Raw genomic sequence first — 25,338 nt, forward strand, 5'->3', positions numbered from 1 at the left:
TGTTATAAGAACTTTTTAAGAAAATATTTATTATTTATTTTGGCTGCACCAGGTCTTAGTTGCAGCACATAGGATCTTCAGTCTTCATTGCAGCATGTAAACCCTTAGCTACAGTATGCAAGATCTTTAGTTGCAGCATATGGGATCTAGTTCCCTGACCAGGGATTGAACCCGGGCCCCCTACATAGGGAACACGAAGTCTTAGCCACTCGACCACCAGGGAAGTCCCTTGATTTGAGAACTTTCAAGGTCTACTATCACCAACTCAATGGACACGAGTTTGAGTAAGCTTTGGGAGTTGGCAATGGACAGGGAAGCCTGGCGTGCTGCAGTCCATGGGGTTGCAAAGAGTTGGACATGACTGAGCAACTGAACTGAAGGTCTACTATCTTAGCAACTTTCAAATATGTAATAGAGTATTATTAAGTATAGTCACAATGCTGTATATTACATCCCCATAACTTATTTATTTTAAAACTCAAAGTGTGTGCCTTTTGACCCTCTTCATCTATTTCTCCAATCCCCCACCCTCCACCTCTAGCAACTACCAGTCTCTCCTCTATCTTTAAGCTTGTATTTATTTTTGGTTTTTAGACTCCACATGTAAGGGACCATCATGTGGTATCTTTCTCTTTCAGACTTATTTCCCTTAGGCATCTTAACTATTTTTAAGTGCATAGTTCGGTGACATTAATTATGTTCATTATGTTATACAGCCATTACCCCATCTGTCTCCATATCCCTTTTCATCTTGTAAAATTGAAACTCTGTAGTCATTAAACAGTAACTCCCCATTTTCCCTCTCCCTAATCCCCAGCAATGACCATTGTACTGTTTGTCTTTATGATTTTGACTACTCCTCATATAAGTAGAATCATACATATCTTTTTGTGACTGTTGTATTTCATTTAGTGTGATATCCTCAAAGTTCATCCATGTTGCAGCATATATCAGAATCATTTTCCTTTTTAAAACTCAACAATATTCCATTGTATGTATCACATTTTTTTTTGGCTACTGTGAATCATGCTATTGTGTATGTGGTTGTACAAATATTTCTTTAAGATCTTGCTTTCAATTCTTGTGGGTGTATACCTGGAATAAGTATTGTTGGATCATATGGTAATTCTGTTCTTAATTTTTTTGAGGAATCATCATACTGTTTTCCATAGTGAGTGTAATACTTCACATTCTCACCAACAGTACACAAGGGTTCCAATTTCTCCTCATCCTTGTCAATACTTATTATTTTTCATAGTGGCCATCTTAATGGATATGAGGTAGTACATCATTATATGTTTGATTTTCATTTCTCTAATGTTTAAAGATGATGAAAATCTTTCCATGTGCTTATTGTCCATTTGTATATTTTCCTTGAAGAACTATCTGATCATTTCCTTTGTCAATTTTTGAATTTGTTGTTGAGTTTTAGGAGTCCACTATATATCCTGGATAAAAATCCTTCATTATATATGTGTGCTAAGTCGCGTCAGTTGTGTCTGACTCTTTGTGACCCTATGGACTGTAGCCCACCAGGCTCCTCTGTCTATGGGATTTCTCCCACTCTACGGGTCACCTTTTTACTCTGTTGATATTCTTTTAATGAAGAATTTTAAAATTTTTCATTAAGTCCAATTTGTCTACTTTTTCTTTTGTTGCCTGTGCCTCTGATGTCACATTCAAGAAATCATTGCCTGTGGTGTCAATTCTAAGAAATCATTGTCAAAGCCAAAGTCATGAAGTTTTTACCCTGTGTTTTCTCCTAGTAATTTTATAGTTTTATCTCTAACACTGAGGTTTTTGATCCATTGTGAATTAATTTTTGTATATAGTGTGAGGTAAGGGTCCAACTTCATTCTTTTGCATATAGTTAATCTGGTTTAACCAGTCCCAATTGTTGAAAAGATTGCCCTTTCCCCATTGAGTGGTCTTGGCACCCTTATCAAAAGATCTCTTGACCGTACATGCAAAGTTTGTTCCTGGGCTCTCTATTCTTTCCATTGATCTATATGTCTGTCTTAGTGCCAGTACTATAGTGTTTTGATTAGTTTTGAATTCAGGAAGTTGATTTCTCCAACTTTGTTCTTTCTTTCAACATTTTTTGGTTTTATTTTGATTTTCTATTTTACATTCTATTGATAACATTAAGTTTAGTATAGGTTTTTGTATTCCTTCAAAAAACATCCCTAGGATTTTAATAGAGCTTGTATTGAATCTGTATATTTTTTGGGTAGTGCTGATATTTTAAAATTATTGGGTCTTCCATCTATGAACAAGGGATATGTTTCCATTTATTTGTGTTTTCTTTAATTTCTCTCAGCAATGTTTTATAGTTTTCATTGTATAATTATTTTACCTGCTTGGTTAATTCCTAAGTGTTTTATTGTTTTTGGTTCTATTGTAAATGAAATTGTTGTAATTTCCTTTTTAGATTGCTCATCATTCATATATAGAAATGCCACTGATATTTTTGTGTGTTGATTTTACTTCCTGCTACTTTGATGAAATCATGTATTAGTCATACAAGTTTTTTTTTTTTAAATAGAATCTTTAGGGTTTTCTGTGTATACAATCATATCACCTGCAAACAGAGATATCTTATTTCTTTCTTAAATTTGGATGCTTTTTCTTTTCCTTGACTAATTATTCTGACTAGAACTTCCAGTACTATGTTGAATACAAGTGGTGAAAGCAGGCATCCCTACCTTTCTCTTGATCTTAGAGGAAAACGTTCATTCACCATTGAGTATGATATTCACTGTAGGTTTCTTCTACATGGCTTTTATTATATTTAATACTGAAATAGTTTCCTTCTATTCCTAGTTTGTTGAGTGTGTGCATTTTTTTAATCATGAAAATGTGTTCAATTATGTCAAATGATTTTTCTGCATCTATAGAGATGACCATGTGGTTTTTTTCCTTTATTTTCTTAATGTGGTGTATTACATTGATTGATTTCTGTATGCTGAACCACCTTGCATTCCAGGAATAAATTTCCCTTGGTGTATAATCCTTGTAATATACTGCTGAATTTGGTTTGCCAGTATTTAGTTTAAGATTTTTCCATCAGTGTTCATAAGTGATATTTATTGTAGTAACCTTATCTGTTTTGGGGATTAAGTTAATGCTGGACTCATAGCATGAGTCTAGAGGTGTTCCTTCCCTTCAGTTTTCTGGGGAAAGTTTGAGAAGGGTTAATATTAGTTTTTCTTTAAATGTTTGGTAGGATTCACCATTGAAGCCATCAAAATGTCTAGGCTTTTCTTTGTTGTTTTTATTTTTATCTGTCTTTTCTTAGTTTCTTTGTTTTTGTTGGAAGGTTTTTGAAATAATCATTTCAGTCTTGACCAGACTGCTTTTAATAACCATCTAATAAAATGTTACATAATCTATTCTTCAGAGCTTTTATATTTTTTCTTGACTTAAATATTAACACATTTATTTGAATTGAAAAATGAAGTAAAATTTTCTCTGACAAAAACAATTTTTTTCCAACTGAGTCGACAATAAGAGTGACTTTGTCAATTAGGTAATATGAAAGATATTTTCCATAAATTACATGAGCTAAATTTGTGGCTCTAAGGTCTAGATGAACATATACCTAATCTTTGGTATACCTAATATACCAACCTAATCCTCTGATAAAATAAAAGCTCAATAAAGCAAGCAATACTGTAATATTCTCAAGAAGATCTGAGTAAATGGATTTAACGGAGATGCTTCTAAGCTAAAGGTAACACGTATATTAGTCTTCGTCAGGAGTCTTTAATAAAATACGGCACAGACTCAATCTAGCTTGCCACTGTGCTTTAAAAAAATTTTTTTTGGGGTGGTAAATATATAATAAAATTTACCATTTTATCCATTTTTAGATACACAATTCAGTGACATTAAGTATAACCACAATGTTGTACAACCATCACTATCACCCATCTCCTAAACTTTTTCATCAACCCAAACAAAAACTCTTGTCTACCACTGTTTTTGTGAGTAAAATTTTGTTAGACTACAGCTATGCTCACTCCTTTATGTATTGCCTATAGCAGCTTTTGTGGTACAATGGTAGGGCTCAGTAGTTGTCACAGAGAACATATGGTCCGCAAGCCTAAAATATTTGTTATCTGACCTGTTATAGAAAATATTTGCTAAACCTGAAAGGCAGCCACCCCCTCACCCATCACGCACCTCACATTCGCTCATGGGGAACCTGGTTCTAAACCATTCATAGATGACCTGCTTCTGGGTTGGGGTTTCGTAAGTAGCAGAGCAGCTCCCTCGCTGCGATCTATTGAAAGTCAGCCCTCAACACAAGGGTTTGAAAAACAAAGAAAGTGGAAGAAACTAGAAAATTTTTGCCAAACCGTACTCTTTGATACATTTTAGAGAAGGCTTTTTGGTATCCTTCCCAGAAACTGAGAAGGCTAATGACTATAACAACTGGCAACCATTATGCAATTTCCAGTTCTTTTAAAAATTATTTTTTCTTCAAAACTGAAGAAACCTAATCAACCCTTCACCTATTGAGCAATAAATATACTTTTTGATAGATCACTGTGTGAATTTAGTGTGTAGCTTGGAGAGCTAGGTGAAAGATACAATTCATCACTGAACACTTTAGCATGCATATTTTGAACAAGAGTTCAGTATTTCTTTAGTGTTCTTTTCTTCTGAGGGGAAATTTATAGTAAAATGCACAAATTTTCTTTACCATTCCACAACTGGTGTGCATACATCTGTGTGATGCAAATCAACTTATTATCACCCCCAGGAAATTCCCTCATGTCCCTCTTTCCCTCTACTTCCCCAGAGGGAACCCTACTTTGAAGTTTAGCCTGTTCTATAACTTCTTATTGGAGAAGGCAATGGCACCCCACTCCAGTACTCTTGCCTGGAAAATCCCATGGACAGAGGAGCCTGGTAGGCTGCAGTCCATGGGGTCGCTACGAGTTGAACATGACTGAGCGACTTCACTTTCACTTTTCACTTTTCCTGCATTGGAGAAGGAAATGGCAACCCACTCCAGTGTTCTTGCCTGGAGAAGCCCAGGGATGGGGGAGCCTGGTGGGCTGCCGTCTATGGGGTTGCACACAGTCGGGACACGACTGAAGCGACTTAGCAGTAACAGGAGCATAACTTCATATATATTGAATCATCCTGTATATATCCTTTCATGTAAGATTTATTTAACTCAGTATAATATCTGGAGATTCATCCATAATGTTGCATGTACTAAGTTTATTCCATCTGGTTATTAATTGGTCAAATTGGATCTTGCTGTTTTTCATTATCGAGTTGTAAGAGTTTTTTTTTTCCTATTCTCTGAATATGTCTCATCAGGTTTATAATTTGCAAGTGTTTTTTCTCATTCAGTGGGTTTCTTCATTTTCTTGTCAGTGTATTTTGAAGCACCAAAGATTTTAATTTGGATGAAGTCCAATTTATTTTTTCTTTTGTTGTCCATGCATTTTTCTCCAGGCTTTCTTTCTCTATTCTATCATTCACACTACTGCAGTAGCTACTTTCTAATCTATAAATCTGGTCATGTCGTTCTGTGTCTTCAAGCTGGTTTTCCAGTGCTTACAGGATATTCAAAATTCACTGCCACCGCAAGTAACATCTTTACTTCCAGTCCATGGGCTTAAGGAGTTTCACCAAGCATGCTTTCACACTTTAAAGCCTTTGTTCCAGTTTTTTTTTTCTCACGTGTTTGCAATCTCCCTTCCTCCCTGATCATATTCTCTTTTTTTCTTTAAAGGCTGGTCTGAAAAACTCACAAGCAGCTTGTCACTTTCTGTTCTGGGGCCAGAGAGCATTATGTTCAAAACTCCATAATGGCCAATCACACTTCGTTAATAATTTAAAACTCTTCTGCCTCCCTATAGGTCATTCATTCATTCATCAAATATTTATTGAACATCTGTTGGGTAACAGGCCTTCTTAGCACTGAGGGTACACCTATGAGCAAGACTAGGCTCTCATTTAATTTATGTGGAAAGTAAGAAAATAAGAAAAATACCAAGTCATGGTGAATCCTACCCCGACAATGTCGAGCGAGTATGACTGTTCAAGACTGCCAAGTCAGGAGGGATCACTTTTCTGAAGTACCTTTAAGCTATGATTTTGAAAGCGTCAAGCTCCGTAAAGAATCGCCTGCAATGCAGGAGATCCTGATCTGATTCCTGGGTCGGGAAGATCCGCTGAAGATGGGATAGGCTCCCTACTCCAGTTTTCTTGGGCTTCCCTTGTGGCTCAGCTGGTAAAGAATCCAACTGCAATGCGGGAGACCTGGGTTCGATCTCTGGGTTGGGAAGATCCCCTGGAGAAGGGAAAGGCTACCCACTCCAGTATTCTGGCTGGAGAATTCCATGGACTATATAGTCCACGGGATCGCAAAGAGTCGGACACGACTGAGCGACTTTCACTTCACAAGTGACAATCAGAGGGGAAGAGGGGTCCAGGTCGCAGGAACAGCTGTTGCAAGCGCCCCAAGGCAGGAATGAGCTGGTGTAGCTGGAGCCATGAGGGGGAGGAAGGTGTGTGAAGCCGAAGGTGGGGGTCCCAGATGGATGTTTACAAAGGATGACAGAGTCACTACGTGCAGAAGGTCTGAGGGCAAGCGGGGACAGGCTCAGATTCCCACCCGGCGTGTGGGTTCCCCTAATGGCACGCGACACTCGAAACACGGTGTCCTCTCGGAACATCTCACACCAGCTCCTTTCTCCCCGGAGGTGGCAGACGGTGACACAAAACCACCGTGCAGCTGTAGACTACATAACGATTCAACGCAGGTACCGGGGAAACAGCCACACGCGCGGAAGCCCAAGCTGTGAGGTGGAGCGAGTGAGCAGTCTGCGGTCCAGGCGGAAGACGCGGGTGGAGGGGCTCGTCCTAGGCCCACCCGGCGCGAGTGCTGCGCATGCGTGCGCGCGTGCCCTCTTCGGTTTGGGCGCCGGTCCCGAGAAGAGGCGGGGCCAGGCTTCCGCGCCGGAAGGGGGTTGGCTGGGCGGGGCCAGGAGGCGGCGGTGGCGGCTGCGCGCGCGCGCGCGCGGGTGCGAGCGGGGCACGCCGCGAGGGCCGGAGCAGGCCGGGCGGTGTGGACGACGGACGGCGACGATGGCCGCGGCAGCGGGCGGCGGCGGGCTGGGGACGACGGCCGGCGCCACGGGCGCAGGAGGCGCGGCGGTAGCCGCGGGCCTGGCCGTTTATCGGCGGAAGGACGGGGGCCCGGCGAGCAAGTTTTGGGAGAGCCCGGAGACGGTGTCCCAGCTGGATTCAGTGCGGGTCTGGCTGGGCAAGCACTACAAGAAGGTGGGTCCGCGCGCCCGTAGGGGCCGGGGAGGCCACGCGACGGGGGCCGGGGGCGGCTGCTGGCCTCGCGGGCCTCGGCCGCCCTTCCCCCCGCGCGCCACGAGGGACAACAAAGGCAGGCGCCGGGCCCGCCACGCCCCCGCCGCGAGATCTCGGCGCCCGCGCGCCCCGGTTCCGCCGGCCCTCGGGGCGCCGCTCCTGGGAGCCAGGCATTCCGGGCGAAAGCCCCTGCCCGCGCTTGTGAGGGAGCGGGTGGTGTGACTCCTTCCTCTTTTGTTAGCCGCTTTAGGTGTGTGAACAGTGGTTATTAAAACTGTCTGAGCCGAGCTGTAAGAGCCGCGGCAAGTTTTGTTTAAGAGACTAGTCTTCAAAGTCCAGTGAGGTAACCAAGGTTTTCTTAAACCTGTAGTTGATATGCTAAAGGAGGACTGTGGACCGCTGTACTCGGACGTCGGTAACCGCAAGTTAATATAATGGATTACAGTGTTAATGGGAACTCACTAATATTAAAAGAACGACAGCTTTTACTTCACAGTTCCCTCTGCTTATGTCTAGTGGGAGTTGACTTGTAGTTAATGTGAGGCCTTCCCTGAGAACCCCGTTCGTGTTGGGTCACCCCACTTTATATCACCTTTGTTTTCATACCATTTTTGGGGATTATTTTCATTTACTTGCTTGTCCTGCCTTTGCAGTGTTAGTTGGACTGAGTCATTAGTACTGAAAGTTGTGACTTAGTCCCATTGTTTAGAACAACTTTTTTAGCTTCCCCTTTATGTAACTTATTTAGGAATGACTGACCCCCTTAGAAAGTGTAAGGAAGCCGACTGCCAAAAAAAAAAAAGTTACTGGGTCCCAGAATTTCTTGAACACCCTTCACAGTTCTCTACTTCCTCCGTTGTGGACCATTGCCCTGGAGCTAGGACGTTGTTTGGCCTGTTCACTGCAGTGTGTCCTGGAACATTTTTGATCCTCATTGCCTGACCCTTAGTAGTTGCTTAGTAAATGTTTGTTGAATGAATGAAAAGATTAAGTAGTCTAGAAACCTACTTTAGGTTTCGGGTGTACAGTGCGGTGAAACTCATCAGCTTTTGTAAGTTGTTAGGCATGGGCAGGAGTCTTGGGTTCTTTTGATACTCCACTGTGGTACTTTCAGAAATCACCATTTCTTATCTCAAGTTTTGGGCTTCCCTGGTGGCTCAGATAGTAAAGAATCCCCCTGCAATGTGGGAGAACTGGGTTCGATCCCTGGATTGGGAAGATCCCCTGGAGGAGGGCATGGCAACCCACTCCAGTATTCTTGCCTGGAGAATCCGCATGGACAGAGAAGCCTGGCGGGCTACAGTCCATGGGGTCACAAAGAGTCAGACAGGACTGAGCGACTAGGCACACAACACACGTATCAGTTTTTAGAAAGTGAGAGGTGACATATATTCTTATTTACAGTATATTTGTTGCTTTGACTTTATTCCCCCAGGAATTTTGGAGTCACATTTGAGATTGTAGATTTTCCTCATTTATATGTAAGTAGACAATATTATTTTCCCTTGTACATTGGTGAATAGGTCACTTTTTTTGTGTGTAAACAATAGAACTTACGGTAGTAGCTAAGGGAATTGAATATGTTTATATTATGAAATTACTGTTCATCACGTGCCCTTCAGGCAATATTTTGGGTCTTAATATATCTTAAAGTGTTCTTCCTCCCAGGCTAGGGTTTTGTTTTTTTTTTCTTTTTTAGTTAATTTTTGGGCTGCACTGGGTGTTTGGTGCTGCGCGCAGACTTTCTGTCGTTTCAGAGGGGGGGGGTGGGGTGGGGGTGGGGGGTGAGGAGGGTACTCTTCATATGGGCTTCTCATTGCAGTGGCTTCTTTTGTTGCGGAGTACAGGCTTTAGGGTGCTCAGGGCTTCAGTAGTTGCCGCATATGGGCTCCAGAGCACAGGCTCAGTAGTTGTGGCATAGGGGCCTGGTTGCCCCACAACATGTGGGATCTTCCTGGACTAGGGATCAAACTGATGTCCCAATGTTGCAAGGCAGATTCTTAACCACTAGACCCCCAGGGAAGCCCCAGGCTGGATTTTTTACCCCAGTTTTATTGAGATATAATTGACATATAATATTGTATTACTTTATCAGTGTAGTTTTAACAAAGAGATACTCAGGAGGAATATTCCTTTGGATAGCAAGGAAGGGAATAGAAAAAAGGAAGTTATTTCTACCTTTCCAGACTGCATCTCTTTTGGCCCAGTTTTCAGAGGGCCGCTTTAGGGTTGGATAGTCTTTCAGAGCTGGGTTTGGGTGTATGAGAAAGTGGCTGTGAGCCTGATTGCAGGATTTGTCCCAGAGGGTTGAAGCCAGCAGGCTAATGCTGGCTCCGTGTCCCTGAGGCCTTGAAGACAGAGTTAAAGTTATGTTTGACCTCTCAGTGTTTCATAAAACTGGAATGTATTTCTTAGGCCTGTTCAGATTCAGAATTGCATATCCTTGGACCTGATAGTCAGAATCCTATCAGCCTCTGAGAGTGGTGTTGATGTGTTAAAAATATTTACGAGAACGTTCTTTGCTTCTTCTGTATACACTATATCTCTCCTTGGTGTACACATTGATGGGTTTTTTAACTTTTGTGTTACATTTAATACTGTATTTTCAAATTAATAAATTCTCAGCAAATAAATAAACATGACTTTGATAGTAGCATTTTTACTGATGGGTTTATGCATGCACTATGAGGACAACTTGAGCATCCACTTTATCCGGGCATTTAAAACATAACTGGCTTAAATCCTCACAGTGGTCCTGTATGATAGATATTATTTACTTCATTTTCCCCATGAGAGAAACCCGAGACTTCAGGTTTAAGTAAGTTCTCTAAGAATTACAGTTAGGAGTTACAACTTTGGGATTCAGAGAAGGCCCACCTGGCTCCAGCTCCAACCACTCCCCCTTTTTTTTCTTTTTGCTATTCGTAATCCCTCTCTTTAAGAAACTCACAATATTGTGGAAAAGATAAGACACTGGCACCTGCTTCTAAAAGCCAGGTGATTTCAGATTAAAAGAGAGCTCTCTTGTATTATTTTTGTCTTCTGAATGTATGAAAGTGCTTAGTAAATCTTCGTTCCATGAATGAACAGATTAACTAGACTAGAAACCTCTAGAAACCTATTTATTTAGCTTTTGTTGATACATTTGCCTTAGCATTACAGAAAGGAGAGTGAATACTTCCTGACTGGGATGAGCTTCTATTTGCCACAGGAGTCTAGAGCAGGTGACCAGTTCAGGGAAGTGGAAACTGCCCAAGGTTGCATTTTCAGTCCACTACAGCAGTACAGAAGCTGGTTATCTACCTAAGCTGCCTGCTTTGTATTATTGGGTGTGTATCGTTCATCCTTAACACTGAAAGATATTTTTCTATCCATATTTCAGAGTGGTTTTCAGATGATAAAACCTTGAGAGGGTGAAGTGTGTCTGTAAGCTATTAAGCTCCCAGGTAAATTTCTTCCCAAAGTCTGGCTTACTCCTGAAATTAAAGATTTCAGGATGATTTAAATAAAGATGCTTTAGATTTAGCGATGATCACTAAAACAGAATAGATTGCCCAAGGAATGTATTTCCATGCCCTTTACATGAAGTATTTAACAGGTTAAGACAGTTATTTTTTTCATATGGGACATCTGCTGCAATAGAATTGTTTAGGGATAAGTTAAACTTTTAATATGTTATTAATATCACAGGGAGTATAAAGCAGATTTATTGATACAGTTTTCTAAGCATATTTTCCTAACTTTCTTAATCAAAACTTGGAGACTAACAGATTTTTTGTTGTTGTTGTCTTAAGTAAAACATGCTGTTGGAGTTTTTTTTTTTTGGATTAAAAATAAAATTTTTATGATTGAAGTTGTCTGTATAATCATTAAATTCTCCCTCTTTAATCAGGTTTTATTATCTTGAAACCTATTAGGATCTTTTTATGTTTAGGTGAGATTTTGGGGAGGAGTTGAACTGTCAGTGTGGGATAGTGGAATGAGCATTACATTGGGTTGGTAAATGTGAGTTCAGTATTCTTGGCCACTAATTGATGTCATTGAGCAGATCACTTGATATCTACTTTTACTTGTTCATTTGTAACTCCTGTAGGCTGTTGTTTTGAATCAAATGAGATAATCCTTGAAGATAGGATTATATAAATTTGAGATACTAGTGATACTTTTGCCTATATCTTCTGATCCCTCTGATTGATTAAATAGAATGTTACTCTTCGAAATTTTTAAAAGTTGATTTTAAAATCTTGTAATAGTCATACCCTGCCTTTTGAAAGGGTATGAGTATAGTTTACATAATATGTTAATGTCAAATTTATGAGTTAAAAATGTCATCTCTTACATGTATTTCATGTTTGATAATTTTTGTGAGTGATTTGAAAAAGTATCTAAACAGTTAAAAAATATTTTATAGTTTAAAAGTTGGACTTTAATATACCTAAGGTAATCATTTTGATTGAGCTTTGAACCTGCTATCTTTATTCTGAAACTGTAGGGTTGTCCACATGAAATCTTTCTCATTTTGAATGACAGTAGGTTAAATGAAACATCTGTAGATAGTGGTAAAGTTTAGAATACATACAAAACTATGTATATAGGTCATTAACAATTCATTTTTGCCTAAAGGATTGATTTGGTTTTAGCTGAACAACCTTCCTCCAAATGGTGCCTTTTTCAATTTTAGGGTTTGACACTGTTCGGTTGTCTGCAGGTATTAATTTTTCATGTTGCTTTACCATGTGCGAAAAACCTGCAGTACATTATAAGATCCCTTGGAGAAGCTTGTACTTATTAAAGATTGTAAAGTTACCTTGTGAGTATGTACAACATACTTTGCCAGTTCTGTAGATTACACTCGAAGAGTTTACTCTTTATTAAAGGTTGTACTATGTTCAGTATTACTGTCAAAATTGAGTATTCCTCCTTAAAGATTTACTATGTTGAACAATAGTCCTCAGAAAATTAAACTTGATGGTTTTTATGGGAATTGGTATTGTAGGAAAGGGGAATTGTAAGTAGTTTTTAACATTTAAAAATTGCTTACCTAGTTTTTTAACTTTTAGATTATAATAGATGTGTTGTTTAACTGAAATACATGACATATGACAATATTTGAAGTGGATTTTTTTTGAAAGTCCAGTGGTTCTTAAAGTGTAGTGCCCATTCCCATACTGTAGCATGGGAACTTGTTACAAATGCAGATTCTTGGACCTGACTGAGAGTGGGGCTAAAACTTAAGAACCATTATTTTACACTAACAGATTGACATCTTATGTGCTTAATTGTATGAAACATGTTTCCAGTTTTTGGCTTATGTCTGACACAGGTTTCACTTCATAGCCTTATGGAAATGTGTTTTTACAGAACACCTTTGATATAAAAGGAAGCTATTTGTAAGGATAAAAAGGTGTAGTTTAGAACAAGGATAGGCAGACTGTTTCTATAAAAGGGCAAGAGAGTAAATATTGAGGCTTTGCAGACCATGCAGTCTCAGCTGCAACTGCTCAACTCCGCTGTTGGAGGAAAGTGCAGATGAATGAGTGTGCTGTGTTTTGATAAAACTGCTTATGGACACTTGACGTTTGCATTTTATATAATATTCATGTGTCATGAAATACTTTTCTTAAAACTTTTCCCCCAAGCATTTAAAAATGTTAAGCCATTCTTAGCTTGTGTGCCACACAGAAACAGGCAGTGGGCTGGATTTTACCAACCTTTGGTCTAGAAGATTTCATGTAAAACAAAGCATTCCAACAGAATACCAGCCTTTGGCAAAATTTAACTTACGCTGGCTGTTCCATGTAGAGAGGAAAGCTAGTATACTTGAACAAATAAAAATGTGAGAGGATACTAAGCTTTAAGAAGAATTGCCTGCCTTCTTGTTAATATATTATGCTCTCTCTTTGATTGGCAGTAGCACATACTGAGAACCAGTCAACTTAAGGCATTGTAACTAACAGTAGATGATATAGCTGATATTTTGCTGTATAGGTATCAGACAGTATTTACTGCAATAGAAACATTAATTTTGAAATGTGGGGTGGTGCTGGGAAAGAGGTTTTTCCCGAAAGAGAAATAGTGTTTTGTTTTTTTTTAATGGAAGTATAGATGTTTTTTCCTGCTCAGAATTGGAGGTTTAAAAAAAAACTGATGGCCTTTCAAAGTGATATTGAATGCTTAATACTAAATTAAACTACATTTAATTGAACTCACTAATTTATGCTTTTCCTGTCATGTACTCTCATCTTTCCTTGCTGTGATGTTCACTTGCTGTCTACCATGGATTTGCCCTTTGTGACATTACGCACATCAGCATGGATAACTTTTCATGTACATTTGTTTAAAAAGATTTTTATTTTGGCCAAAAACTTGTAAAGCTTACCATCATAACCATTTTTAAGTGCCCACACATGTGTATTTTTTTTAGTGCATGAAAACAACCATTTTATTGTGCTCAAATCGCAATGGCATAAAACAACCATTTTATTATGCTTAAGAGTTCCTGTGTGTCTGGAATTTGGATGGGCATATTCGGGATGACTGTCTCTGCTCAGTGGTGTCTGGGCCCTTGACTGGGGAGGTTTGATGATTGAGGGTGACTTGACAGCTGGGGACCAGTATCACCTGGACTCTTCTTTACTCCTGTGTCTGGAGGTTATACTGTCAGTCTTCTGGGACATCAGCTGGGGCCTCTCCACGTGACCTCTCTGGGTACCCTGGGCTTCCTCAGTGTGGTGGTGTCAGGGTGGTTGGACTACTTTGTTGCTGTTCAGGGCTCAAAAGGTGGGTGTCCCAAAAGAACTACTTGGAAGCAAAGCTGTCTGATCTTTTTAAATTTATCCTTGGAAGTCACACAGCATCAGTTCTCTTGCATGCTAATTGGTTTTCAGTGAGTCCTTAAGGATGGTCTGATTCAATAGAAGAGGGCATAGATCCCCACTTCTAGATGAGAGGAGCATCAAAGAGTTTGTGGATTAGTTTGAAAAACTTTTAACACAGTCGGTTCTCTGGCTACATACGAAATTGAGTGGCCAATAGCTCTCATTCCCTTATAGCATCAGGCTCGAGTTTGAGGTCCAGGATCTCACCATCCAGGTGGGGGTGAGATGATTTGGATTTGGTTTCTTGGACATAGTATTTCTCATCCTTAAGATCTGTTCCCTAAAAGGATGTGTTAATTTATCCAGCCCACTGCCCGCAATATTTGTTTATAGAAGTGTCTCAGACACTTAAAAATCTGCCATCGGGCCAGTGCTTAGGTACTAAGAAGTAAGCTAATAACATTGTCTTCTGCACAGTTGTCCCAGTTTTTGAGTCTTTGTCTTTATCTTGCAGTATGTTCACACGGATGCTCCTACCAATAAAACACTGGCTGGGCTGGTGGTACAGCTTCTTCAGTTCCAGGAAGATGCCTTTGGGAAGCATGTCACCAACCCGGCCTTCACCAAACTCCCGGTAAGTACATCACCTTCTCACACTGGGACAGCTTCTGTTTCTGTACTCTTTTGAGTGCAGCCTGTAGCTCTTTATTTTGCTTCTGCTATCGTATAGAATAGGGAAAATGAGGAATCTCTACAGAATTTTTGCTGTAAAATGTTACTGCTTTTGAACTATAGGAAGCATCTTTTTCAGGAGTCATTTAACATTGGCATTAAATATCACAATAGTTATTACCTAGACTTACCTGTTAACATTTTACTATGTTGTAATTTCCTTATTGTCTTTACTAAGTCTTTTCCTTTTTTTTCTCCTGATTCAGTTCTTGTGGCTAGAATGCTGTTTTGTGGAATTTCTTTTATTTTGTCCATGAGATTCTTCTGAGCTTATGTGAGAATATGATTCTGTTCCCCTTGAAGTTGGTATTTTGACTAGAGGTTGGACTTGCTGTAGAAATTGGTCATGTTTTATTTCTTTTTGAAATTTGTAGGTTTTGTTCTTTCTTAAATATTTGATTTTGTACGGAAAAATCTGACACTACCTGTTGATTTCTCCCTTTTTCGTACTGATCTTTAAAATTCATAAACATTTCTAGTTCTCGTAAGTCATGATCTGAAGACTCAGTTACATTTCTTTACCTCTGGGAACATTCGGTCTCTTAGTCTTCTCTGCTTGTCTGTATTTCTTTATATTTCTGAACTCTGATTGTACAAATACTAGATTTCTGGGAACTACCTGTCATATATTTTCCTGTAATTTTTGTCTTCTAATTCTTAGTTTGGGTTTTTGTAGTTTCAGTCTGCTATTTGTTGCCTCTACTGAATTTATTATCGGTAGACTTTTTTTTAAAATCTCAAAAGCTTCCGGTTTGTGTGTCCTTATTTCATCATTAACCTTTTTGTTTTAATAACTCGCTGATCTCTCAGATATAAATAGGAATAAAAAATATTATTTTACTGATCTTGGAATAAATCTGTCTGCTTTGCTTATGGTATTTTTGCCACCCAGACATTTATTTTGATTAAGTCAAATAAATGAGTGTGGTTTTCTGAATCATGTTAGGATTCTTTCTCCACTCATAGGTGATAAAGGGTTTCAGCCATGCATTCTTGTATTATTTGTATGGTGTGGGTTTTTTCATGTAACTCCCCATCCATCTAGCATTTATCTTGGTATTCATTATGAGCAATGGATCCAGTTTTATCTTTTTCCATATGATCACCTGGTTAACCCAACAACATTTATTAAAGGGTACTGCCTATCCCCACTGATTTGAGTTCAGCAAATATTAAGCATTTGAGTATGTGCCAAGTTCTGAGAATTCAAGGAGTAATGCAGTGTTTTGTTTGTCCTCAAGGGGCTTACTTATACTCTTTGTTTGAGCTGTATGAATAGAGCCTGTGGTCTCAGGAAATGTTTTCCCAGGGAAGGGACGTTTGAACTGAGTCCTGAAAGTAGAGTATGAGTTCTTCAGCGACATGCTGGAAAATGAGACTTTCAAGCAATGAGAGCAGTATGTAAAACCCTAAAGGCCTGAGAAAATTTTGGCACTTTAATGTAGTTTCAGATAGTTCAACAGGGTTAGAACTGAGGACAGTAGGCAGACAGATGGGCCAGAATCAGTCATAAAATGATAGAAGTGTGGCTTTTATCTTGAAAGTGGTTGGGAACCAGAGCAAGGGGGAGAGTAGAGGTGGCTTAATCAATTTTGGGTTTTATAATAATCCTGCAGGCTTTGATGTGAAGAATGAATTGGAAGCCTTGAGATTGGAGGCTTTAAAATGTCTCCATGAAGAAGCTGCCCTCAAAATCTAAGTGAGCTATAGTCAGAATAGAAAGGAATTGAAATAGTGAGAGGGGTAGAACTTTGTGGGGAGTTTTTTTGTTTGTTTTTGGTAGGAGGAGGGGTTGGGGGGGCTAAAATAAGAAAGAATTGCCTGGGATGACTGCACTGAGCAGATTGCTTTAGCCCTAAGATGAAAGCTAGAGTGCAAAAGCAGGTTTCTCAGAAAGGTACTCAGTTTAGTCTGTTTGAAGTTGGCTCTCCTGTAGGGCATCTCTGAGTTTGAAATCCTGTAGGTAGTTGGAAATGAGATCTGGAGTTTTAGAGAAAAGCTTGAATTAGAGGAAGAATTTGAGAGTTACTGGGTGCTGGTTGAATTCACATTTGTAGAGCAAGAGCATTCCTTCTGTTTTAATTATTTTTTAGTTACTCTTTAAAATACCTACTTTTTAACGTGTGATTTAAGTTACATAGATAGTATATTAGCATTATAGTAAATACATGTATATAATTTGTAAGTACATGTTTAGGTATTGGAGGTACTTGCTCATTTTTTTACAAATGGAAGCTATTCAGCTGAATAATGAGCATATTTTATTTTCTGTATTATGGCAGATTGAGGTTTTGGGGGTAACTTTTATAAGTTTAAAATTAATTGAAAGTAAACATTTGCAAGAATAGTGCAGAGGACTTTCATTTCCCTTCATTTGGAATCCCCAGTTTTTAGCATTTTGCCACAGTTGCTCTATCACTCTGTTTTTCTCTATGTGTTTGTGCATATTCTGAATCATCTGAAAATTCCATGTTCCTTTACCTCCAAATACTTGAGTGTTTGTTTCCTGTTCTTTTACATTATCAACTAGATTAGAATGATCAAATCAGGAACTGGTTGAAGTTTTTATCATTTAAAACACTATAATACGTATAGTTTATATTTTATCAGGTATAAAATCATTTAGAATAAAATGTACACGTACATTATATGAAGTATTTTATGTAAGGTGATTTGTATTATATTGGTATTCCTAATTAGGGTTATATGAGTTTCTTAAAAAATAGTGTTTACAAGAAGGTTTATTTGGGGAATATTTAACTCTTGGGAACTAATCCATTATAGTTTTTCTGAATTTTAAAGATTTTAAAGAGAATATTTTTAGGCATAAGCTGTACTTAAAAATAATTCATGCTTTAGTGCTAGAGGAACCAGATTTACTTCTTTTTCTTTCCAAATAGTGTTTAGCTTTTTCCCAGAGGAAAGGGATTGATACAATAAGGTGTAATGGTGTAAAACAAAATTGAAGGAGAGAGACAATAAAGCAGACAGTGATTAAGTGAAACATGTAAGATATTTACCTTAAAAAGTTTTTTTCCCTGAATGACTAGCACTGGTGTAAAAGAGTTCACTATTTGGGCTGTTTTTTTTTTTTTTTTAATCAAACTAGAACTTACTAGAACTTCCTAAGTCATATTAAGGGCTTCCCTGGGGGGTCACATGGTAAAGAATCTGCCTGCAATGCAGACCTGGGTTCAATCCCTGGGTTGGGAAGATTCCCTGGAGGAGAAAATGGCAACCCACTCCAATATTCTCGCCTGGGAAATCCACAGGACAGAGGAGAGCCTGGTGGGTCCTAGTCCGTGGAGTCTCAGAGTTGGACACGAGTGGGTGACTTTTATGTCACTTCACTAAGTCATATTGGGTGTTAAACAGCTGGCTCAACATAGGGTATGTTCTATCTAATGCTGAGAAATTAGAAAGATTTAGGGGGAAAAAAGTGCTTTGTAAGGCTAAAAATATATTGCACAGGCAAACATGATATGAATTGAAACAAGCGTTTTTTTACCTCCACAAGTAAAATTTCTTGTTATTCCATAATTCCTTCAAGGCTTTTAGTACATATGCATACATAACACAAACATAATTGTAACACGAAAAACTAGTTGATTTTTTATTCTGCTTTTTTATTTATGTTTTTTGTTTTTTAAAATTGTATTGAAGTATAGTTGATTTACAGTGTTGTGTTAGTCTCAGGTTTAAAGCATAATGATTCAGTTATACATATATCCATTCTTTTTTGTATTCTTTTCCCATACAGTTTATTATAGAATATTGAGTAGAGTTCCCTGTGCTATAGTAAGCCCTCTTTGGTTATCTGTTTTTAAGTTCATTTATATCATTTTAAAAAGTTAGATTTGACACATTAGTGATATCATGTTTGTTTTTCTTTGTCTGACTTGTTTTGCTTAGTATGCTAATTTCTAAGTCTGTCCATGTTGCTTCAAATGGCATGATTTCATTCCTTTTCATAGCTGAGTAATACTGCACTGTATATGTACCACGTCTTTATCCATCCCTCTGTTGATTGACATTTAGGTTGCTTCCATGTCCTGGCTATTGTTAATAGTGCTGCAGTGAACATTGGGGTGATATACCTTTTCAAATTATGGTTTTCTTTGAATATATGCCCAAGAGTGGGATTGCCTGATCATATGGTAGTTTTATTTTCAGTTTTTTAAGAAACCTTACTATTCTCAATAGTGGCTACCCCAGTTTACATTCCCACCAACAATATAGGAGGATTCCTTTCTTTCTACACCCTCTCCAGCATTTATTATTTGTAACCTTTTTGAGAATGGCCATTCTAACCAGCTTGAGGTGATACCTCATTGTAGTTTTGATTTGTCGTTGTTCAGTCACTAAGTTGTGTCTGACTCTTTGCGACCCCATGGACTGCAGCATGCCAGGCTTCTCTGTCTTCACTATCTCCCAGAGTGCTCAAATTCATGTCCATTGAGTCAGTGATTAATCCAACCATCTCATCCTCTGTCGACCCCTTCTTCTCCTGTGCTCAATCTTTCCCAGCATCCGGGTGTTTTCTAGTGAACCAGCTCTTTGCATCAGGTGGCCAAAGGATTGGAGCTTCAGCTTCAGCATCATTCCTTTCTTGATTTGCAGTTCTTTAATAATTAGCAATCTTTTCATTTTCCTATCGCCCATCTGTATGTCTTCTTTGGAGAAATGTCTGTTTAGATCTTCTGCCCATTTTTTTTCTTTTATCAGATTGTTGGTTTGTTGTTTTTTAAACAACTGTGTAAGCTGTTTGTCTATTTTGGAAATTAATCCCTTGTTTGAGTTGCATCATTTGTAAATATTTTCTCCCATTCTGTTGGTTGCCTTTTCATTTTGTTTATGGTTTTCTTTGCTGTGCAAAAACTTTTTAAGTTTAATTAGGTCCCATTTGTTTATTTTTTTCCCATTTGTCTATTTTGGTTTCCATTACTCTAGGAGATGGATCCAAAAAAATATTGCTGTGATTTATGTCAAAGAGTGTTCTGCCTATGTTTTCCCTCTAGGAGTTTTATAATAACTAATGTTACATTTAAGTCTTTTAATCCATTCTCAGTTTATTTTCGTATATGATGTTAGAGAATGTTCTAATTTTATTCTTTTACATGTAGCTGTCCGGTTTTCCCAGCACCATTTATTAAAGAGACTATCTTTTCTCCATTGTATATTCTTTCCTCCTTTGTCACAGATTAATTGACCATAAGCGCGTAGGTTTGTCTTTTGGGCTTTCTGTCCTGTTCTGTTGATTTATGTGTCTGTTTTGGGGCCAGTACTATACTGTTAAAATTACTGTGGCTTCGTAGTATAATCTGAAGTCAGGGACTGTGACCCTGCAGCTCTGTTCTTCTTTCTCAAGATTGTTTTGGCTGTTTAGGGTCTTTTGTTTTTCCATACAAGTAAAAAAATTTTTTGTTCTAGTTCTCTGAAAAACATCATTGGTAATCTGATACGGATTTCACTGAATCTCGACTGCCTTGGGTAGTGATGTCATTTTGACAATACTGAGAACATGGTGTATCTTTTCGTCTGCTGGCGTCATCTTCAGTTTCTTTCGTTAGCATCTTACAGTTTTCAGAGTACAAGTTTTTTGCCTCTTTAGGTAGGTTTATTCCTGGATATTTTACTCTTTTGTTGCGATGGTAAGTTGGGTTGTTTCCTTAATTTCTCTTTCTGATCTTTTGTTGTTAATGTATAGAAATGGCAACAGATTTCTGTATATTAATTTTGCATTCTGCAGCTTTGCTGAATTCACTGATGAGCTCTAGTAGTTTTCTGGTAGTGTCTTTAGGATTTTCTCTGTATAGTATCATGTCATCTGAAGATAGTTTTATTTCTTCCTTTCCAATTTGGATTCCTTTATTTCTTTTTCTTCTCTGACTGCTGTGATTAGGACTTCCAACACTCTGTTGAAGAAGAGTGGTATCAGTGGGTATCCTTGTCTTGTTCCTGATCTTTAAAGGAATACTTCCAGTTTTTTACCCTTGAGTATGATATTAGCTGTGGGTTTGTCATGTGTGGCCGGGATTATGTTGAGATATGTTCCCTTTGTGCCCACTTTCTGGAGAGTTTGTTGTTTTTTTAAATCATAAATAGACGTTAGATTTTATCACAAGCCTTTTCTGCATCTGTGGGGCTGATGATATGATTTCTTCAGTTTGTTATTGTGTATCATGTTGATTCATTTGTGGATATTGAAAAACCCTTGCGTTTCTGAGATAACTTGACCGGGGTGTATGATCTTTGGATTCAGTTTGCTAGTATTTTGTTGAGGATTTTTGCATCTGTGTTCATCAGTGAAGTTGACTTGATATTTCTTATTATACATTTTAAAATTTGAATTTCATTTAATTTTTTAAATTGAATTTTAAATTTACCAGTGGAGTTAGTAGTGTATCATTAATTTGTCCATTAATGTTTTCTGCTGAAAAAGTTTGATATATCTTTTGTTAAGTCTTTTTTTTTTTTTAATAGACTGTTTACTTAAAGAAAAATTAGAAGCATTTTTTTGTGCCTCAATTTGTTCCAAAAAAGTAAGGAAGCTATTGAATTAGGAGTTGTTTATAACTTTGAGTTTATATAAAGCCTAGACTTCCCAGGTGGCTCAGTGGTAAAGAATCCACTTGTTAATGCAGGAGACACAGGAGATGCAGATTCAATCCCTGGGGTGGGAAGATCCCCTTTAGGAGGAAATAGCAACCCACTCCAGTATTCTTGCCTTGGAAATCCCATGAACAGAGGAGTGTGCTACTGCTCATGGGGTTGCAAGGAGTCAGACACAAATGAGCTTGCACATACTTACAAAGCTTAGAGTTCAGACAGGAGTAATTGTCAGAAGTTTTTATTTTTCTCATGTGTAACTTGTATCATCTTTTAGGCAAAATGTTTCATGGATTTCAAAGCTGGAGGCACCTTGTGTCACATTCTTGGGGCTGCTTACAAATACAAAAATGAGCAGGGATGGTAAGTTTTTGTATTCATTTGCATGTTTTGCTGTGATATGTATAAGTTTTCCAATGTTAAACATGTTTCTTCTTGATACGGTATTACAGAATTCTATAAGCATATTATGATTAATATCCAAAGTACATTGTCTTTTATCTAGGGCCCTAGTTTACTTTTGTGCCTACAACCAAGAAAAATATCAAACAACTGTTACATTTATTATGCAAGATATTTTTCATATATGGTTGCATGTAGATAATAGATGGATGTATATTATCAGCAAATCGGAAGGTAGGCTCACTATGAAATACATAAATGTGTATTATAAACTTATAATGTGCTGAAAGATAACAGTTTTAAGTGTTCTGTGGACTGGGCCTTCCAAGTAAGAGTCATCCAGCTTGCCCCCCTCAAAACACAAAAGGAGTCTGGCTTGGAGGAGTACAGGTGTTGTGAGGGCAGTGATGGAATTAGGATGGGAATTCTGGTGTTTTTTTTCCTACAGTTTTGCTTTTCCTTTTACTCTTTCTTTTTTCCTTTCTCACTCTGTCTTGTTGCTTTCCTCCTTTTCTTTCTTGAACTATAGGGTTTTCTCCACCTCAGTGTGGGAAGTTCAGCTGTTAGGATTACTGAGTGTTTAATGATGATGATTCTATTTCAAGGATAGGGGTTAGGAGGGTGCTGAAGTGTATTGAAGTTGTTTGGTGGTTTTAGTTGTGTTGTACGGTTCATAATCTTAGCATCTTTCCAGAATACTCACATAATTTGTGTCTTTTAACATAAAAAGTAAGCTAATCCCATACTTTATGACTGAGAAATGCCAGTAAGTATTTGCATCAATAATTAGGACAAGTGTATAAGTAAATGACTTATTTATGGTAAGTGGAAAGAGATACAGACATACATCTTATTTGCTAGAACTTTATATGTATGAATGGATGTTTAATATATATTATTTGATTGATTAAATGAGCATGAGAGTTTGTTGTCATCAGAGATAGCTTTCTGTTTTTCAGTTCTCTTTCCAGGGCTGGTGTTGTGCTCTTACCAGAGTATTCCCTGGTTTGTTAACAGGATTGACAGCATGTCAGTCATGCTCTCATGGGTACTCATACATGGTTTGTATCCATGCTCTAGATTCCCATTTGGAACTCTTTCCTTTCTTGGTTTTCTTGTTCAGCTTGTGTCTCTTCCAAGTCCAGCCTGGACCCTTGAGGGCAGAGTCTCAAAGAGAAATGACTTCCTAAGTTATTATGAAACTTGCTTATTTAGTGTATCAGTACAATGAAATATTTTTATCTGAAAAGATTTCAGGTGGTTTAGAAGGCTACGTAAAACAAATCTTCTATGATTTAAATATCAGGCCAACAAAGAAGTAAAGGATAGAGTTACAGACTTTTAAGAGGAATGAGGAGTAATAATTTTTCCAAATCTTCTCAGATTGTAGCAGAGTTATTGTCTTTCAAGTATAATTATAAACCAGTTGTAGTACACACCTTCCCCTGTCTCCTGTGATTTACACACTTGCAGTGAGTGGATCGCTTATGTTCTGACAGTGCATGTCTTAATAACTGTCCACCCAGTTGGGCACTTGAATAGTGGCTTGTCGTCTTGATTCTGCTGCTGACTCAGATGAGATCATAAGGAATTAAGATACTCAAGTTGAAATAACAAGAAACATAACACAAACAATTGGCAAATCTGCAAACAAAATTGTACTGATTTATTGTCCAACCAGAATGTATTAAGAGTGTACCTTTTCCCCTTTCACTGGCCAGCATTTATATTTATTTGTATTACCTCCATCTTTTCGTCCTAGTAATTTGTGATAGATTTGAGAAAGATTTTATAGTTTTAGTTTAATTTACATTTCCCTTTTGGGCAGGTTTGAGCATCTTTCCATAATTTAAAAAGTAAAGTTTATTTAAATACTGTTGGTAATTTTGAAATAAGATAAAATCTTTCAAGTAAAGGTTATACTGTATTTATCTGTTTTCTTTTGTTCAGTTTTGTTAATATTCATATATGTACTTTTGCTTACTTATCATACTGTAGATTCAGAAAAGCTTTAATGTGCCATGTTATCAAATTACTGTTTGGCAAGCCATTTTGGTTTATTACTATGGAAAATATAAATTATACATAAAAGGAGAAAGATTAATATTAATACAGTGAACTTCTGTTTCTAATCATGCATCTACTGCTTTATAGAATTTCATCTGTAAATACTTCTGTGTATTTATTTCTAAAATTAGATTTTAGAGATTTTCTTGATGGTCCAGTGGTTAAGACTTTGCACTCACAATGGAGGGGGCATGGTTCAGTCTCTGGTTGAGGAATTAAGATCCTGCATGCTGAATGGTATGACCAAAAAAAATTAGATTTTAAGAAAGCATGATAACTGTACTATTACCACAGCTGAGAAAATTATCAGTAATTTTTCAATATTATCGAATACTATCTACTTAGTGTTTGTTTCCCTGATAATCTCACAAATATTTTTTATATTTTGTTTTAATCAGTATCCAAACAAGATTCATACATTACAGTTGGTTCATATGACTCTTTCAAGTCTCTTTTAAAATAATTTTTTAAATATTTGGCTCTGCTGGGTCTTTGTTACTGTGTGGACTTTCCTCTAGTTGCGGAGAGCAGGGGCTACTCTCTAGTTGTGGCACACAGATCAGTAGTTGCGACTTGCAGGCTCTAGAGCATGGGCTCGATAGTTGTGATGCATGGGCTTAGCAAGTGGGATCTTCATGGACCAGGGATTGAACCCATGTCTCCTGCATTCGCATTGGTTTCTTCACCACTGAGCCACCAGGGAAGCCTGACTCTTAAGCCTCTTAAAACATTTCTGATTTTCTTTCTCACTCTTTCTTCTTCTTTTCCTCAAAAAACTACGTTTAAAAAAAATAAAAACGGGTTGTCTTGTAGAATTGTATTATGTCCTTGTTGTTCAGCCGCTCAGTCGTGTCCGACTCATTGCGATCCCATGGACTGCAGCATACCAGGCCTCCCTGTCCTTCACTATGTCCCAGAGTTTGCTCAGACTCATGTCCATTGAGTTGATGATGCCATCCATCCATCTCATCCTCTGTTGCCCCCTTTTCCTCCGGAAGAAAAGGCTTTATCCCAATCAAAGTATTTAGGAAAAGACAATAGAATGGGAAAGACTAGAGGTCTCTTCAGGAAAATTAGAGATACCAAGGGAACACGTCATGCAAAGATGGGCATGATAAAGGACAGAAACAGTATGGACCTAACAGAAGCAGAAGATTCTAAGAAGAGGTGGCGAGAATATAGAGAAGAACTATACAAAAAAGATCTTCATAACCCAGATATCATGATGGTGTGATCACTTGGCTAGAGCCAGACATCCTGGATGTAAAGTCAAGTGGGCCTTAGGAATCATCACTATGAACAAAGCTAGTGGAGGCGATGGAATTCCAGACCCTGATGCTGGGAAGGATTGAAGGGGGGAGGA

General features: G+C 38.1%; 1 protein-coding gene across 6 annotated transcripts in view; it reads left to right on the forward strand.

The window, feature by feature from the left end:
- Positions 1 to 7,047: 7,047 nt before the first annotated feature.
- SMARCC1 (SWI/SNF related BAF chromatin remodeling complex subunit C1) overlaps positions 7,048 to 25,338 on the forward strand; it is a 122,429-nt gene continuing 104,138 nt past the window's right edge. For 3 of the 6 annotated variants that reach the window (XR_014064220.1, XM_081525822.1, XM_081525824.1), the window contains exons 1-3: positions 7,278 to 7,597; positions 14,680 to 14,799; positions 21,784 to 21,869. Coding sequence is in view for 5 of the 6 variants with exons in the window: in XM_081525822.1 (XP_081381948.1) it covers positions 21,796 to 21,869 (74 nt within the window). In the remaining variant the exon portion in view is untranslated. Of the gene's footprint in view, positions 7,598 to 8,782; positions 8,829 to 14,679; positions 14,800 to 21,783; positions 21,870 to 25,338 lie in introns of all 6 variants that reach the window. The other 3 variants (XM_081525820.1, XM_081525821.1, XM_081525823.1) reach the window with 2 other exon arrangements.

This window comes from Giraffa tippelskirchi, chromosome 9, assembly GCF_054371585.1.
Source record: "Giraffa tippelskirchi isolate mGirTip1 chromosome 9, T2T-mGirTip1v1.2.pri, whole genome shotgun sequence".
NCBI classification, from domain to species: Eukaryota; Metazoa; Chordata; class Mammalia; order Artiodactyla; family Giraffidae; genus Giraffa; species Giraffa tippelskirchi.